The sequence below is a fragment of the Daucus carota genome, chromosome 6, assembly GCF_001625215.2.
Source record: "Daucus carota subsp. sativus chromosome 6, DH1 v3.0, whole genome shotgun sequence".
NCBI classification, from domain to species: Eukaryota; Viridiplantae; Streptophyta; class Magnoliopsida; order Apiales; family Apiaceae; genus Daucus; species Daucus carota.
In genome coordinates, this window is record NC_030386.2 from 28,377,695 (window position 1) to 28,394,785 (window position 17,091).

The 17,091-nt window shown below is 33.6% G+C and overlaps 2 protein-coding genes across 2 annotated transcripts; both read left to right on the forward strand.

Annotated features, from left to right (window-relative positions):
• Positions 1-560: 560 nt before the first annotated feature.
• On the forward strand, positions 561-6,275 carry LOC108225168 (bifunctional riboflavin kinase/FMN phosphatase). Its single transcript, XM_017399985.2, has 10 exons — positions 561-861; positions 1,103-1,289; positions 1,386-1,516; positions 2,250-2,319; positions 3,289-3,354; positions 3,943-4,097; positions 4,186-4,263; positions 4,499-4,635; positions 5,216-5,305; positions 5,466-6,275. Exons 1-10 carry the CDS (start codon positions 777-779, stop codon positions 5,571-5,573), a joined length of 1,107 nt encoding a protein of 368 aa, XP_017255474.1. The 5' UTR covers positions 561-776; the 3' UTR covers positions 5,574-6,275.
• A 223-nt stretch (positions 6,276-6,498) lies between these two features.
• On the forward strand, positions 6,499-11,440 carry LOC108225169 (bifunctional riboflavin kinase/FMN phosphatase). The gene is made up of 10 exons (XM_017399986.2): positions 6,499-6,741; positions 7,111-7,297; positions 7,397-7,527; positions 8,473-8,542; positions 8,921-8,986; positions 9,496-9,650; positions 9,741-9,818; positions 10,092-10,228; positions 10,724-10,816; positions 10,989-11,440. The coding sequence occupies exons 1-10, from the start codon at positions 6,669-6,671 to the stop codon at positions 11,097-11,099; spliced, it is 1,101 nt and encodes a 366-aa protein (XP_017255475.1). The 5' UTR covers positions 6,499-6,668; the 3' UTR covers positions 11,100-11,440.
• Positions 11,441-17,091: the final 5,651 nt, after the last annotated feature.

The window sequence follows — 17,091 nt, forward strand, 5'->3', positions numbered from 1 at the left end:
TGAGGATTAAGAAATGTGCTATACGAAGCTGTATCTTACTATTTTATTTATAAAAACAAATTATGTATTTGTCTGCTGAATCAAAGTTGAATTGAACTATTGAAGAATTACTACAACAATAGTATTAAAATTACCAGCATAACCATCCATGCCTCTGAAGTGTATGAAAAAACTACGTTCATAGGCTTCAGATTCAGTGATTACGAGTGAGACAATCAGGCTCCACCGGTTTCTGGGCTGGCCAGCTTGTCTTTATCAGTCCTTCAGAAAAGGAGAGAAAAAAATGTATACCTGAAAATATGATGAATCCAAGACTCACTTACTAGAAAAACATAGTGGGCGGTTCCCATCCCGGGTTAGATCATTCTTTTCATACCCCTTGGGATAACTCATTCTCATAACCATTATTACTGTGCAGTATTTGTACTGTGTACTGTAATACAGTAGTGTGTCCTATTGTCTCAGTTTTTCTCGTACTTGTCTGACGTGGGCCAATTGTGCTTGTTGAATATTCTGGTCAATGAGAAGAAGGCGCCAAGTTTCTCTTCCATTATTGTTAAATAAATGACATGAGGAAGAGGAAGGAACATGTTAATACAAGTATTAAACTGCTATTTAGCTGCCTTGCCTCGTGCAGAAAGTCTACTATAAAGCACAATGCAATGAGATTGGATCCCTTTAATCAACTATAAAGCAATGCAAACTCTTGTGCCCTGTATTTTCTAATTCATTCACTACTCATCCATTTTTGTTATATTGCTATCTTTGAATCCGCGATGAATGGTAATGCTAATGCTAATGCAGCAGATACACATGTTTCTGCTGTAATTCTTGATTTGGACGGCACCCTCTTGAATACAGGTTCTTATTACTACTCATATACGTTTGTGTCTCCCTGTTTAGCACTCCCACCGTTTCAAATTACAAGTTCAGTTTGATTTTTGCATGTGTTTTGAGGCGTGTTTAAAAAGTTAGCTCCAGAAATTATTTTTGCAAGATCATGTTGCTGCAGTTATGTGTTTTTGAATAAAGGAGTGCAAATTTTCCGTTTGTGTTTGTTGCAAGACTGGCTCAGGATTGTTGTGTTTATGTGTGTGAGCAGAGGTACTTAATAAGGACGTTTTGAAGGATTATCTTGAAGGATATGGGAAAGTGGTGGATCAGAAGAAGGAAGACATGAGGTCGGGGATGTCCCATCATGAGTTCCGTCTTGCTATTATCAAAGAGTACGACCTGTTAATCACACCGGAACAGTTTACAGAAGAAATTAGGCCAATGTATCGAGAAAGGTGGGTCTTCATATCTCTATTGGCACCCGCATCCATTTTCGGACTTTGTTTGAAATGTTGATCTGACTTTTCTTGTTACTTGTTACTGCCACCAAGGTGGCTATTAGCGCGAGCACTTCCTGGAGCTAACCGCCTAATAAAACATCTCCACAATCAGAAAGTGCCATTTGCTCTTGCATCAAACTCTCTGACTAGAAATGTAGAAGCAAAAGTTTCTCACCAACCAGGTCAAATTATTTATTTATTTTTTCAATTCCCTTGTCTTTTTGGCCACTATGGGCTTTTTCATATTGGTTACGTCTGTGTTGGTCCAGTTGGATCTTCTTTGCATTTATGAATTTGTTTTATGGCTTACATACTGCAACGGTTATGTGAACTTATTTAGGTTGGTATAGTTGTGAGACCTGTTTAAACTCATTTCAGTTAAACTTTTACGGCTTCTTAGTTCTTACATATGTCCTGTCCTCATGTGAGGTTTCCACCATTAACTACCAGGTGAATCCATTTAGAAGGCTAGTGCACTATCGAAGATATACACCATAGTTCTTGTAAATATCCCAAACTGTTTGATACTTAATATAAACAGACATCATGTTGATCATACTCAATCTGTAAAATAAACTTAGTAATAAAAAAACCTCTCTGTACACTGATCGTATGTAGATAGAATTGTGTCTCGAACTCTTGGTCATATTATTACTAGTCGAATTCAGTTTGATTGCAAGCAAGATCATTTATATAGAGAAAGACGAGCAGTTCTAATTAAGTCTTAGACAGGTTGTATCAGGTCCAGTAACTTTAGGTTTTAAATATCTATTAGTGGGAACTGATTATCATTTATTTTTCAGTAGCCTCTGACAAAAATGTTGCAACTTCACTGCAATATGACTATATGAACATATATGTGTTATCTTTACGTATATAATTTGCCAATGGTATCTTTATGTTGCATTACTATAGGTTGGACAAAATACTTTCCGATTGTTCTTGGAAGTGACCAGGTCAAATCAGGGAAACCGTCTCCAGATATGTAAGGAATGGTGCTTTGTTTTAGTCATTTAGTTGTTCTTCCATGTAGTATTCAACCAAAATTATGTACACCTGATACCTTCCGCTTATTTTTTTTCCTTTAACCTTCTTCGACTATTTTGCTTTATCTGACATGCCTTGCTGGTAAATGTCCAGTCCATATATACTGCAATAAAGAAAATACTATCAGGATGCTTCATCAATATTATAATAGAAGAATTGCTAAAGTATCTCAGCTTTCACCTGTTTTATTAGAAATCAAAATTTTAGGAAATGCGAAACAGAACACTGGAAAAAATGAGTAAACTTCAAAGTTGTGGTCAAAATTTACACCGATTTTTAAAAAGTTGGCCAGAGTTTCAAATTCTCAAAAAGATGGCCAAACTTTGACTCCGATTTTTAAAAGTGTGGCTCCCGTTAAATGTATTAACGGGAGCCTAACGGGAGCCACATTTTTGAAAAGCGGACCAAAGTTTGGCCACTTTTCTGAGAATTTGGAATGAACAAAAGGGTAAAAATGAGCTCCAAATTATCAGAAAAGTGGTCAAACTTTGGTCCGCTTTTCAAAAATGTGGCTCCCGTTAGGCTGCCGTTAGTGACATTTAACGGGAGCCACACATTTAAAAAGCGAAGCCAAAGTTTGGCCATCTTTTTGAGAATTTGGATCTCTAGCCAACATTTAGAAAATAGATGTAAACTTTGGCCACAACTCTGAAGTTTACTCGGAAAAAATTTATCTAAGTAAACATCACCCTAAGTTTCAGATATTGGTTATTGCCTGTCTTTTAAATCTTTTAACTACTTTCACCGGAAATAATATGTATCCATAATATCAATGTGCGTCATATTATTCCATTTACCAGTAATATTTTTTCCTTAAATCTTCTTATCAGAGGAGTCCTATTGCAATCTTCTCTAGTGTAGTAATATATTTCTCATATAAATGTGAATCATTTCGACTGGACATCAGATTTCTGGAAGCTGCAAACAGGATGGGTGTCAATGTGGCTAGTTGCCTGGTGATAGAAGATTCCTTGTAAGTTTTCTGTTTTCATACCTTTTAATTTGAAAAATGTCTGCTGGTTGCACGCTTATTAGTTTTTGCACTTCTCAAAGTACTCTCATAGCTTATTATGTAGCTACAAGCTTGTTTGTAGTGTTATATTACATAGTTTATTCAACAATTAGTCATAAGTCCTAGGGGAAGAAATAGGGGAATAATTTATCACTTATCTTGTGTTTTGTTGTCACTAATATCAATCTTTCTACTATGTTAGTATAGACAAGTTGTAACTACAGCAGATTCGCAGTTGAGCTCCTGCTGCTATACGCGTAAAATATATTTTAGGCTTATAATATTACATCTCTTTTAGTTCTTTTTGTGTATACTTTCTTTTTCTTGACAAGCCTTTTTGTGTATACTTGCTGTGGTATTTGAGTATCTACGTACAGGAGTAAAGAGAGAGATATACATAAATACTCTGATAAAAGGTATCCTTGCTATGGTAAAATCATGCTGCTCTAGATTAAGCATGCAGATGCATAGTTTACACTTTACATGGTCATTTCCCTTTGTTATATATATTTTTTCTATAGTCTTATTGATATTTATGCATCTCAACAGGATTGGAGTAAAAGCAGCAAAGGCTGCTGGAATGAAGGTTGTGGCTGTTCCTTCGCTCCAGAGTGAATCTGATCAGTTTTCTATTGCTGATATGGTTCTTCACACACTTCTGGACCTGCAGCCAGAAGTCTGGGGTCTACCACCGTTCGAAGACTGTGTGTATCTTTGCCAATTAATCCACTTATAGCTTTCTTTTCCAACCGTGTCATTATATCAGTCTGATTATTGATCTGAAATATGCAGGGGTGAGTGGTGTCGTGCCAATTGAGCCAGTACATGTCAGAGGCCTGTACAAAAATGGATTTCTGCACGAACTTGAAGGTGTGTGGAACATATTTACAATTTCATTTTGTATCGACCTTGAGTAAGTTCATTTTGTTCTTTCCCAGCTACATAGCTTCTTGGAGGCATATTATGTACTTTGAGTAAATAAATGTTAAAATGTGCTCTTTTGCACTATTTCATGGCTTGTCGGGTCATAGCCAAGACAATATTTATTGTTTTATCATCAATGTGGCAATATTACTACAAGAAGTCTATATGATTTCCTTTACAGGTCATGGCGCATCTGCTCTACCTGATCAAGTTGTGGGAGTTTACTTTGGCTGGGCACAATTTGAATCCCCAAAGATATTGAAGATTTTGATGAGCATCACGTGGGAACGTAACTGCTGTTGTTTAGAAAAAGTCATTGTTAGTGATCATCTCTCAGATTTCCTACTTTTGATAATTCATAGTAATTGTTGGCCTGAGTTTACTGCTGAATCTGCAATTTATTTCCTGCTAGTTCAAACTTCTGTGTCTGCTTTGCTTTATGCTTCCTGAGTCTGCATTGTCTGCAATTCATTTGAAGTTTGAGAATGTGAAGAATATTAGATCTTAGATTATACTCATCAGAAGTCATTTTTTTGTAAGTCTCGTTAATTCCGTTCAACGACAGTGGTAGTGACTTGCAGGATATGTTTTGAGCAGTCAAATTCAAATAATTTCACTTGGAAATATATCATGAGATTCAATTTCTCTCTAGCTTTTCCCGCCAAATTATATGGCCTATGGGTTATCTATGGCTCAAGTGTACGTAACACAGAATAGTGAGGCCGCTTTTTTGAAAAAACCTAGGACCAGAGTTAAGGTCTTACTTCCCACAGGACATACCGGTGGCTTTGCTTTGGTTTCTGAATCTTTTAATGAATCAACGCTTACACATACATTTTTCTTTTAATTGCTCCAGCAATGCTAATATGTTGTTTACTAGTTGGGTGCTTTCTTTCAGCATGTTTGTCCAATTGATGAGAGCGGGGAGGCAAATTGTGATCAGAAGATGCAGGTTATGCTAGTTGGCTACATTGGAGGACATAATAAGGTCACTGAACTGAAATATAACTTTAGCACAGACAGTAGTACAGTACCATACCAGCATAGATATATTTTTCTAAATTACTACTGATTTTTTAACTTACAATGAAAATGATGATGTTGATTTTTTTTTTTTGACGAAAATGATGTTGATGTGTTATTTGCAGGAAAAGTCATCCAGCGAGAACAAAATACTTGAAGAAGACAAGGTCTTAGCCATGACTGCATTGAAATCTTCGGCTTTTACTCATCATTCATGCATGCCTTCTTTCTGAAGTTAAGTTTGAGGATATTCTGCTCTCTGACGGAAAGATGATACTGAAGTCTTATTATATGCAAACATGTGACATTCATTAATGATAATGCACAACAACGGTGCTGTTATTGCACCTCTAAGCAGGAAAATTATATCCTTCAGTGAGATTGAGCATGAGAACATTTTTGCCTGATAACCAACACAATGCTATGACTATCACTCTGATTCATAGTTCATACAATAACATAATTAAGTAAATAACCGAAAATGACTACAAGTTTACTGGAGTGTTTCACTGATATGCCTATGTTCCCGGTATATTTCTATATGCAAAATTAATGCATACCTACTATTGTGTGTCACCTAAAGTATAGGCCAAAACAAGTCTGGATCTTATTTTGGATTACTTACCAGCTGCGTTTGGTTTATGAAGTAATTAAAAAGTAATTGTTATTATGTGTCCTGAAATATCAAAGGTTTATTTAACAATGTAGGTTAAGTATTTACAAAAATTATCATCACCATCTTCAAGTAGATACTAAAATATCACCCGTACTGCACGAGCTCTCACAAAGTGTGATGTGGATGCGAGGTGGGTGACAATGATGCACTACTTGTCAAAAAAAAAAAAGAGAGAAAAAGATGATGCACAACAACATTTCCATTTCTGTTGTTGCCCTACTACAAGTACCCTGAACCATTGTCTGATTATAAGGCCTCAGTGCGCCTTCCAATTCACTGTCCACTACAAGGAATCAGCACGTTGATAATAGGTTCTTACAAATAAGTGAACGGATTTGTCTTCGTACTGCATATATGGGCCAATGGTGAGTACTGATTACAACAATGGGCCAATCTTATATTGTAACCCTTTACTTTTCAAGGAGAAAAGGCGCCAAGTTTATATATAACGTCATATATTCTGGCATAAAGAATGGTATATACTAATACTCGTATTTTATAGCACCCCATTCGGTAAAGAGTCTTTACGCTAAGTAGCATCCGCCCAATTGCAATGAGAATGGTTCCCTTTTATTGCCTTTATATATAAATCAATGCCCTTTTAAATTTCATCACTCACCGCCCATCTCTTTCCTTAATCTTTGAAGCCGCCATGAATGGTGCTGCAGCTGAGTCCCATGTTTCCGCTGTGATTCTTGATATGGATGGCACCCTTTTGAACACAGGTTCTCACTTCTATATCCCCTCTTTCACTTTTATCTACTTATCAACATAGAAATATCAAATCAGTGTATGCCATTTGGTTCTCCAGTTCTTAATTTTATCATAAATAATATACATACTATTGTTTTTCTATATCTTTATTTTACAATGTTGCTCAAATTATGTGTTCTGACTAGTAACCACGAGGATTAGTTTTTCATGACTTGGCTAAATATAGGGATAAATTTGTTTGTTATACATACATGTCCAAACAAAGAGATAAGTTATTTGTTCATTCCTTGAAATGTGTTTTTAGTTTTGGAATGGATACATAATGTCTAATTTGTTTTGTTGCAACGTTGTTTTAAGTTTTGTTGTGTTTGTGTGAGCAGAAGTACTTACGAAGGACGTTTTGAAGGATCTTTTGGCAAGATATGGAAAGGCAGTGGATTACAAGAAGGAAGGCATGAGGTTGGGGATGACCCATAATGAGTCACGAATTGCTATTATCAAAGACTACAACCTACCAATCACACCTGAACAGTTTACTGAAGAAATTATGCCCATGTATCGAGAAAAGTGGGTCTTAATCTATCTTTTTGTGCCTGTTTAATAACACGCAACAACAAATATCGATGTTTTGGCCTTTGTCTTATGGTTACTTGTTACTTCTGTTAGGTGGCTATTAGCTCAAGCACTTCCTGGAGCTAATCGTCTAATAAAACATCTACGTAAGAAGAAAGTGCCTTTTGCCCTTGCATCAAACTCCATGACTAAAAATGTAGAAGCAAAAGTCTCTCATCAACCAGGTTCATTCTTTTATTATTTCATCTTTTCGGGTCATTGTGGATTCCTTACATATGTTATATGTGTGTTAAGCCCTGTTGGATCTCCTTTTACATGTGTATTTTGGTTGTTTTATTTTGTTTCACAGATAGGTAATTATATATAAGAATTTTAAAAAAATGCCTTTCCTAAAGTGTGTATCTTGCTTATATTTCTAGTCTAGCAGCTAGTGGAATGTTTAGATATAAGTGAACTTATATTCATTAAGTTTTACGAATTCTTAGCTATAGTCAGTACTCAGTACTGAGTTTTCCCGATCAAGGTTGATATGTTCTATATGAATTTGTAAAGCATGTCGTGGTTTTTAGACCAAAACTCAGACTAGCCTAACATAGTTTTACTCTTTCACCAATACCTGTAGAGTTAGCATTAAAACGAAGATACAAACGCTTAGCTAAGAGTTGCTCCTGGCCTGAACATTCAGCAGTAAATAGCAACATGACGTTTTTAAAATTAATAATAATATGTATTAATCTATTGTATAAAGTACTGAATTAGAATAGACTATGTACTTATCTGATTCCTCTAATGTTATTCAAACTTTTCCATAATTAATATGGATCATTTGGTTGATAAACTGCGAATCTCATAATGTGATTATATTTAGACGATATGAGTCTTGGTCAGATTTTTTCTAGTCAAATCCAGTTCGTCTGCAAGCAAGCTAGTCAATTATATACTCCAAGTCTTTAAGCTAATCAGTTTTATTTAAATTTGAAGATAGATTGTATAAAGTACAGTACTCTCAGGTTCTGTTAGTGGGAATGATATACATCTTTTCTTTTATTGCCCTTTTTGGCAGACATGATGGCTTTCTTTGCTGCAATATGGATTTATGCAAATATATGTGCTATGTTCATGTATGATATTTTTTTCCTCATTGCTTTCCCTTTGTGCCATTATTATAGGCTGGAGTGAGTACTTTTCAATTGTTCTTGGAAGTGACCAGGTCAAATCGGGAAAACCTTCTCCAGATATGTAAGATATGGTGCTTTCTTTTAGTCATTGAGTTAACCTTCCATCATTCCATGTAGTATCCACACAATTTATACTCTTGTGATTTCCTTTTACCTTATATTATATTCTCTTTTTATATTCTTTGTAATTTTTTTTTTGTTTGTGTGAGAAGTTGTCAGTGAATGCACGTCCATTTACTGCACGAGTTCTTTTGGTTTGGTGAAAGTTATTAAGTGCCTCACGCTTGTTTTACTCTTACATCAGTCAACTTCTTTTATCGGAAAGAGTATATATTTCCATAAAAATTTGATATGCTTTTGACTTTCTTTTTTTCCAAACGATCTCACTGTAGTAATTTTATTTTTTACATATTTGTGAATTATTTCGACTGGACATCAGATTTCTGGAAGCTGCAAAGAGAATGGGCGTGAATGCTGCTTGTTGCTTGGTGGTAGAAGACTCCTTGTAAGTTTATTACTTTACACCTTATGAATTAAAGAAGTATGCTTATTAGTTTTTGGACTTCATAAAGTAATTTTACAGTATATTCTGTACCTAGAACCTTGGTTATTATTGTAGGAATCCTAGGGAAATTAAAGAGTATTGTGAGGGGATAATTTATCATCTATCTTGTTTTCTGTAGTCTTAGTACCACGACTATGTTAAGTATAGACAAGTTCAATCGCCTACTGCAGGACCACCGTGGAGCTCCCACCGTTATATGTTTAAACCATTTTCAAGGCATTTACTTGAGTCACTTGTAGACTTTTAGTTCTTTATATGCAAAGTAGAAATAGTTACTTTAGTATCTGAAAGAGCTAAGAGAATTAATCAAATAATGATTTAATAATTTAAGAAGAGATGCCTTTCTTTCTGTTGGATGAAATATATTGAGCATATAGATTTTTTGCATAGCCACATTTTACTCCCCTATTACTGTAATGATATCTATGTTATATCCATGCTTTTAACAGGATCGGTGTTAAAGCAGGGAAGGCTGCTGGAATGAAGGTTGTGGCTGTTCCCTCGCTTCCAAGTGAATCTGATCAGTTTTCTGTTGCTGACATGGTTCTTCACTCGCTTCTGGAGTTACAGCCAGAAGTTTGGGGTCTACCACCATTCGAAGACTGTGAGTAATTTTGCTATTTAATTCACTTATTATGGTTGCTTTCCCAACTGTTTCATTCTATCGGTATGATTTTTAGGATTATGTCTGCAGGGGTAAATGGTGCCTTGCCGATTGAGCCCATATATTTCAGAGGTTTATACAAAAATGGACATCTATATGAAATTGCAGGTATATAGCTTCTTAAAGGCCTATTAAGTACTTAAGTAAAGGTAGCATCCAGTTCACTGATTTGCTGTAAACATGCCATTTTACCTTTTCAGTAACGTACAAGGCATGATTCGATTGGAAAGTTTATTCATTATAAGTTGAAATGTGATGTTGTATGTGAATTCTTGCACTATTCTTAGTAGCTATTTGGTTGATAATTGTGGCCTCTTACTGTTTTAATCCTTGATACTGGAATTTTCTACAAGTCTTAAAAAAAGGAATTTCTATCTTTAGGCGATGGAGCATCTGGTCTACCTGATCAAGTTTTTGGAATTTACTTCGGCTGGGCAAAAGATGAATCTTCAAAGATATTTAAGATTTTGATGAGCGTAAATTGGGACCGTGACTGCTGTTCAATAAAGAAAATCATTGTTAGTAATTTTTCTTGCAGACTTCTACTCTTAGCTTCTTTGAAATTTGCTTAAAATATTGTGATGAAACATTCCTCTGGATCTGCAATAAATTTTCCATGCTCTTACTTTTAAGACTGCTTCCCTTTATGCATGTCATCCTTATTTGAAGTTAATTCTGAGGATGTTAAAAATATTATGTACCACAAATCATTTCTTGTTGGTCTTGTTGTTTCCATTCTGAGGGTGGCAGTAGCAACCTGCAGGATATATGAGAGTTCTTGATTTAGCAGTCAGATTCACAAATTTTGCCTGCCTTGAAAAAAAAAAAAAATGAACTTTTAACGTGTAGTTTTCTTCTAACCCTTACGGCCAACTTATATGAGTAGGGGCGTAGGGCTTATGTAAAATGCCTTATACAGTAACTAGTCCCATCTCTCTGATAATGCTTCGATGAATCAAAGCTTCCATAACTTTGCTTCCAAGGTCATTAATCAGGTTGGTGCTTCTTTTCAGCATGTTTGTCTGATAGATGGAAGCAATGAGGCAACAGGTAATCAGAAGTTGCAGATAATGCTCGTTGGCTACATCGGAGGACAGTCCAACAAGGTAACTGAAATGAACTTGTAATATTTTAATGATCAAATTATCATGAACTACCAAATGATAACATCATTTTGGTCCACTAAAAAATTGTTAATGTATCATACAATTATGGGCGCACATAAGTTACTGATGTCTTGACTCCAGACGAAAATGACTGTAAATGCATCATTTGCAGGAAAATTCATCAAGTGAGAAAGAAATACTTGAAGAAGACAAGATCATTGCCAGGACTGCATTAGATTCTTCGGCTTTTACTAGTCATTCAAGCACACGATCCTTTTTCTGAAGTTGTATTCGAGGAATAACCGTGCTCTGTGATGGAATAAACTTGCGGAAATGGTTAGTTGTAGCTCCACTGGATGATAAATAACTTGAACAGATATCAAGTGTTGCCCCCTTATGGCGGCATCTTGTTATTATGAGCCAAACATATAGTAGGTGTTTGGCAACCCATTTTAAGCCGGACTTCTCGGCTTCTAAGTTAGAAGCACTTATTCGTACTGTTTGTGTAAAAAGTCAAGAAGCACTTGTAAAAAGCTAGGAATGCTAGCTTTTGTTTCAGGATTTCTACTTATTTCCCAAACACTTTAATCACTAATCACTTATAAGTCTTATCTTGCTTCTAAATTCTACTCCACTTATTTATTTTAAGCAATAAGCACTTATTTTAAACTCACTCAAACGGCCCCATAATGTAATAGTCCTTATTGTTATGGCAAAAGCTCAAACTTCATTGTACCTTCAATATTTTAAATGTTATTCGAACACACGTATAACTTATAAGGAGTTGGGACGGCATGAAACAGCCGAGTTCAATGTACAAGGCTGTTTCAGAATTCAGACGCCTTGAATTTAGTCATTGTAGGGTTGACTTCATAGTAGATCCAAACTCTTGGTAGGTTTGGAGTTGTTACTCGGACCTTCTACCCAACAGTATTATTTATGACATATATTTATAGGAGTATGTCATTTACAAAAATAAGGAATTTTTTAAATATGTATAAATACGTATTTTTTCCTCAATGTGTTTTAATCATCTTCATAATGCGATAATATTTTTTAAACTATTAAACAATTACAAAAATTGGATTTCTGTAAAATGCGATTCCGATTCATTGCTGTAAAAATCAGAAATACCAACCAATCGAGGATCTATAGGAAATTTTTGAAGATTTAGTCAAATCATAATGTAATCGGTAAATTGATTAAATGTTTTATAAAAGCTAAACGAGATATTTATCATACTGACTACTGTGGTTATATTACATAATATATTGATGACATGTTAATGTGATTCTTATATAAAATTATAGAAGGACAATTAAGTGCAATTAACAAAAATGATATATTTTTTTAGATAATTTGTATTTTATTAAAATCACCTCTTTACCGACATTTATTGTGTACCTAAAGTTAAAAAATTACATTTTACTTATTCAAACATTATTATCTTTCTAATATTTATTTAATTTAATCCTTTAAATAAATTATCAAATTTTATTAATGATCTTTCTATTAAATTCGTCCGACATTTTCTCTCTAACTGATAATAATTATGAATATCTCCTTTTTGAATAATTATCGGTTAGCAATTATGTTTATTAAATCTTTAAAATAAACTGGCAGGGAGAACGCAAAGAAGGGTCCCACCAAACTACCAAAGGTTGACCGTGCCTCTACTTAATCTGTGGTTTGTTAGATGTTTTTGTCATTAGTCATCACCAAAGAGGTTCTTGAATGCTTATGTGGATTGGTTGTTAGATTATAAGTTAGTTTTTGCATGCATGATGTATTTGTTCGAATGTAATAGTATGTATCTTGTTGGGTGAACTACATTTCGGTCAAATAAAATAACTTAAAAGTCCTATTATAAATTGACCAGAGTTAAGTTGCCCAACTTTTTAAAAATAAAAAATAAAAAAGAAGACAATCTTGTAAGTGCTCTCCGCATCAAAAAGTTATCAAAAAAAGTGTGTAATCAAATATTGACCATAACTCAGACTCATGGAATAGCTATTTATTTCGTTTTTTTACTTTAAATAGGCTATGTGATAAAAAGGATAATTCATAATTTGCATTGTGTTCTAGAAATTGGTTTGGAGGGTCATCTAAACCTGTTTAAATCTTGGACGAGAAACCGGTTATAAATAATGATTTAGGTATTTTTTTCATAAATCGATTAAAATCATGTTTAATTGATTGATAAGGTGTATAAATGGTCTGCCTGAATATAATAGAAGAATAAAAAAGTTGATTATATTTGATATTGAAGTGTTTGAGAATAATAATAAGAAGAAATTAATCACTTTTACATGACTCAATCTTTCTTGAAAAGATAAAATAGATAAGTGTTATTTATTCTTTTCTATATAGTGAATAAAATATGGTGATATATGATTATTTATTTTTGTAATCTTACACTATACATATGAGTCAAATACTTATATACTAATATTTAGTTTCATGTTATTTATTGATTAAATACTTTACTAGTATTGAGAAATAGATGTAATTATTAACTTATGATAGCTTCAAATTAAAATATATATCTGAACAATATTTTAATTAATCATACTAATTAGTTCAAAGTTGATTTTTTTTTTTAGAAAAAAAACCTTTGTAATTGAGTCATTATTTACTAAATAATAGTTAAAAAAATCTATATCGTCTTCTAAAGCCTAATCAATTTAAGAATAATATCGGGAGGAGAAGAAAATCCGGGCACATCGATGATAAGGTTATTATTACAGCTTTTAATTTTGATGAGGCAAGCACGAGTGTTGAAGCTTGAAGGTGTAAAATCTTCCCTGGTCAAGTGTTTGGATCTGCTTTGCCTAAAGCAATACACGATTACGCACAAGACAAAATAAGAGAAAGTGGTGACCAAGATAGCACCTTTGGAAAATATGCACATCTCACTGTGCTTTATCTGTACAAGTTAAAAACTTATCAAACAGTTTTCTTTTCGAAAATTTTGAAATGATAGGTCACGATCATTAAAGTTTATTAAATACAAATCCATTCAGTGATAATCTTTCAAGTGATGAAAGAGCAAGTCCTAGAAAAGGTAGTAGGACGATATTATTATCGTTTACTCTAATGTTATTAATAAGATTGATAGAGCTGGATTAATCTCAACAACACTACTTAGAGCAAGTCCAATGCAATGTTATAAGTGGTGCTATTTCTATAATTTGAAATTAAATACTAAAAATCTCAACTCTAATGGGGTTCTATATTTGGATGCAAATATGCATATATGCATCCTTGGTTCTAAATTTGAAACCAAGGATGCATTTATGCATCCATGCCACATCATCAACTAATTATAATTGGTATGTATAATGGTGAACTTTTAATAAAGTTTAGGAGAGAGGGACTAAAGTTACTTAAATTTGGAATTATTTGGATGCAAAATGCATCTAACATTGGAGTTGAAGTTCCATTTTAGCAATAAAAAACATTTTTTAATGCTAAATTATAACAATAGCTATAGCTATTTTGCATCTTTGCATTGGACTTGCTCTTATATCCGATTGTCACATCCCAGGTGCGGTGAAATAGGATGAAATGAACAATTGAAAAAGAAGCTCGTCAAACTTTTAGATGAATACTACTCCCTCCGCCCCCTGAGTAGTATACATTGGGGGACGGGGACGCGACACGGACTTTAATGCTCCTGCAAAATGTAGTTGTGCAATCTATTTTTAAAATTTTTCTTTTCTGAATTAAAGTTTGGATGTTATATTTTTATACAGAAAAAGAAAATCGCAAAAATACGTTACAGAACTATATTTTATAAGAGCATTGAAATACGTGTACAAATGGGAGGGAGTACTATAATACGCAGGGGCTGGTTGGTGAGAGTCTGGTACTCTCATTGGTGTACCATACGTACGTGTTCCATTATATTTGCGCGAGGCTAAACTCCAAAGAGCATTCATGTATGAATTTTTGAGTTTTAGTAATGCATATGAATTTTTGAGTTTTAGTAATGCATACAAATTTTAACTTATCTAGTAAGTAGACTGCATAGGCAGCGTAACATAAGATAAAGGGCCTGTTTGGTTCCGGAAAGCAGAAGCTGCTTCTGGCTTCTGCTTCTCTTGACCCGTTTGTGTAAAGAAATAGAAGCACTTTTAAAAAGCTGAGAATGCTAGCTTCTATCTCACAGTTTCTGTTTCTTTTCCAAACACTTTATTAACTTCTTTACTTCTCACTTCTACTCCACTTCTTTACTATAAGCAAGAAGTCACTTCTTTTAAGCTAACCCAAACGGCCCCAAAGTATTATGTTTATCAAAGCGACTGTGGTAGATGGCCTAACTTGACCACCGTATGCATATACGGAGTAGTCACTGTTTGAGTTGCGATAGCACTATTTTCGTTGTTATATATTCCCTCCGTTTTTCTGAATAATATAAATATATTCGAAGAGAGTATTTGACACATATTTCAAAATTTTTATAAAATATATTTTTATGAATAATATTAATTTTTTTAAATAGAAATTTAATATTCAAATTTATGTTCAAGAATAAATTTTTTAAAGTAAATTATAAAATAATATTTCATAAAAAGTTTGCAATCAATATTGTATGAAAAATAATACTCCCTCCGTCTCTTAATACTTTTCCTCTTTCTCTTTGTCACGCTTGCCAACACACGCTTTTGATCATTAATATCTTTAATTTCGTATTAGTATCAAATATAAAAACTTCACCGTATTAAAGTACTCACAAATACGAATCCAACAAGATCACTCATGACTATATTTAGTCTTATAGATTAGATGTAAATTAGTAATTTGTCTCATGTTATGAACAATCCCGACATTTAGAATGGGAAAAGCTTTTAGAGACGGAGGGAGTATGAAAATGAGTATGAAGAGAATAGATAAATATCTTTGTCTTATTCCGATGGGTGGAATGAGTTAATTTGGGAGACAAGATAAGTTTGTAACTCTTGCAATCTCCCAATTTTACATATAATACATGCTACAAGTTGACCTGCCGTTTGGAGTTTTGGATGGTCGTTTTCCGGCCTATCAACCACAACGTCGGATGCAACATTGCAAATTCGCAAACCTAAGTGTGTTATGTCACCGGCCTGCTACCATTGGTTCTCTCATTTTTATTTTTTTATTTTTAATAAATCCTGAATAATCAGATCAATTAATTTACAATAGTTTATCAATATTATTAGGGGTCCCTTAAATATGACTCCCTCCGTCCCACCAGATTGTTTACAGTTTCTTTATTTGGCCGTCCCACCCAATACTTTACATCACAAAACTTTCCTAAAATAGTTAATGGGTCCCACCACTTTCTCACTTTTTCTTCCTTTTCACACTACTTTTACTCCACCAACTCCGTTTTATATATTAAAAATCAATGGGCCACCAACTCCGTTTTATATATTAAAAATCAATGGGTCCCACCACTTCACCCACTTTTCCTTCTTTTTTTCACTATACAAATTTATTAACCTCCGTGCCCAAACCCAATGTAAATAATTGGGTGGACGGAGGGAGCAATTGGGTGGACGGAGGGAGCAGTGGTCTGCTGGACAAATATCCCATCCCTTATTTTCACGGCATGCATTTTATGTTGTTTTAATAAATATTATTTTTCTTATTTTCTACACATGTGTTCTTCATATTTTAACCATGTTTTTTTATTATGTTAAGAAAATAGGACCTCCAGGTATATGTTAGTTTCATTTGTGAGAAATGCAAGTTTGAATATTGACGATATTGTTTTCAACTTTTAAAATTACTTAACTTCAAATAAATTCAAGTCAGCCTTCAAAACTATATATATATATAAACTGCAAGAAAGTAAACTGTGTGGAGTATGATAAATGTATATTAAATGCCTATTGTCAACTCTTAAATATAATTAGTAAAAAGAAAAGCTTTATATTTAAATAAAAGCTGTTTAAAATTTTAATTTTTTTAATAAATAGTTGTTATACTCACTTTTATGTATGTAGAAATTTCAAATTTTGTAAATGAATTACCAAATACAATGATATAGTTAGTCTTTTCTTAAGTCTAAATGAATATAGTTGACCAATAATTCTGCGAAATATTTCTGTAATAATCGTGACCTCAAATGAAAGCATTATGATTTCTTTAAATACACCATCCTCGTGAACATTTAAAAAATATTCACATAGTATTAATTTAGTAATCCTAATATAATAATCCCAAAAATTCATTGTAGTCCGGTATTTAACCGTTTTATAATCTCAAGTTGCTTCTCACCTTGTTTCATG

What these genes read in the sequence shown, in the direction of transcription:
- LOC108225168 (XM_017399985.2), top strand. Translation starts at nt 777, where the DNA reads ATGAATGGTAATGCTAATGCTAATGCAGCAGATACACATGTTTCTGCT. An exon ending in CGGCACCCTCTTGAATACAG is followed by an intron (nt 862 to 1,102) that starts GTTCTTATTACT and finishes GTGTGTGAGCAG; the next exon opens with AGGTACTTAATAAGGACGTT. An exon ending in AAAAGTTTCTCACCAACCAG is followed by an intron (nt 1,517 to 2,249) that starts GTCAAATTATTT and finishes GCATTACTATAG; the next exon opens with GTTGGACAAAATACTTTCCG.
- LOC108225169 (XM_017399986.2), top strand. Translation starts at nt 6,669, where the DNA reads ATGAATGGTGCTGCAGCTGAGTCCCATGTTTCCGCTGTGATTCTTGAT. An exon ending in ACATCTATATGAAATTGCAG is followed by an intron (nt 9,819 to 10,091) that starts GTATATAGCTTC and finishes TTCTATCTTTAG; the next exon opens with GCGATGGAGCATCTGGTCTA. An exon ending in GTTCAATAAAGAAAATCATT is followed by an intron (nt 10,229 to 10,723) that starts GTTAGTAATTTT and finishes GCTTCTTTTCAG; the next exon opens with CATGTTTGTCTGATAGATGG.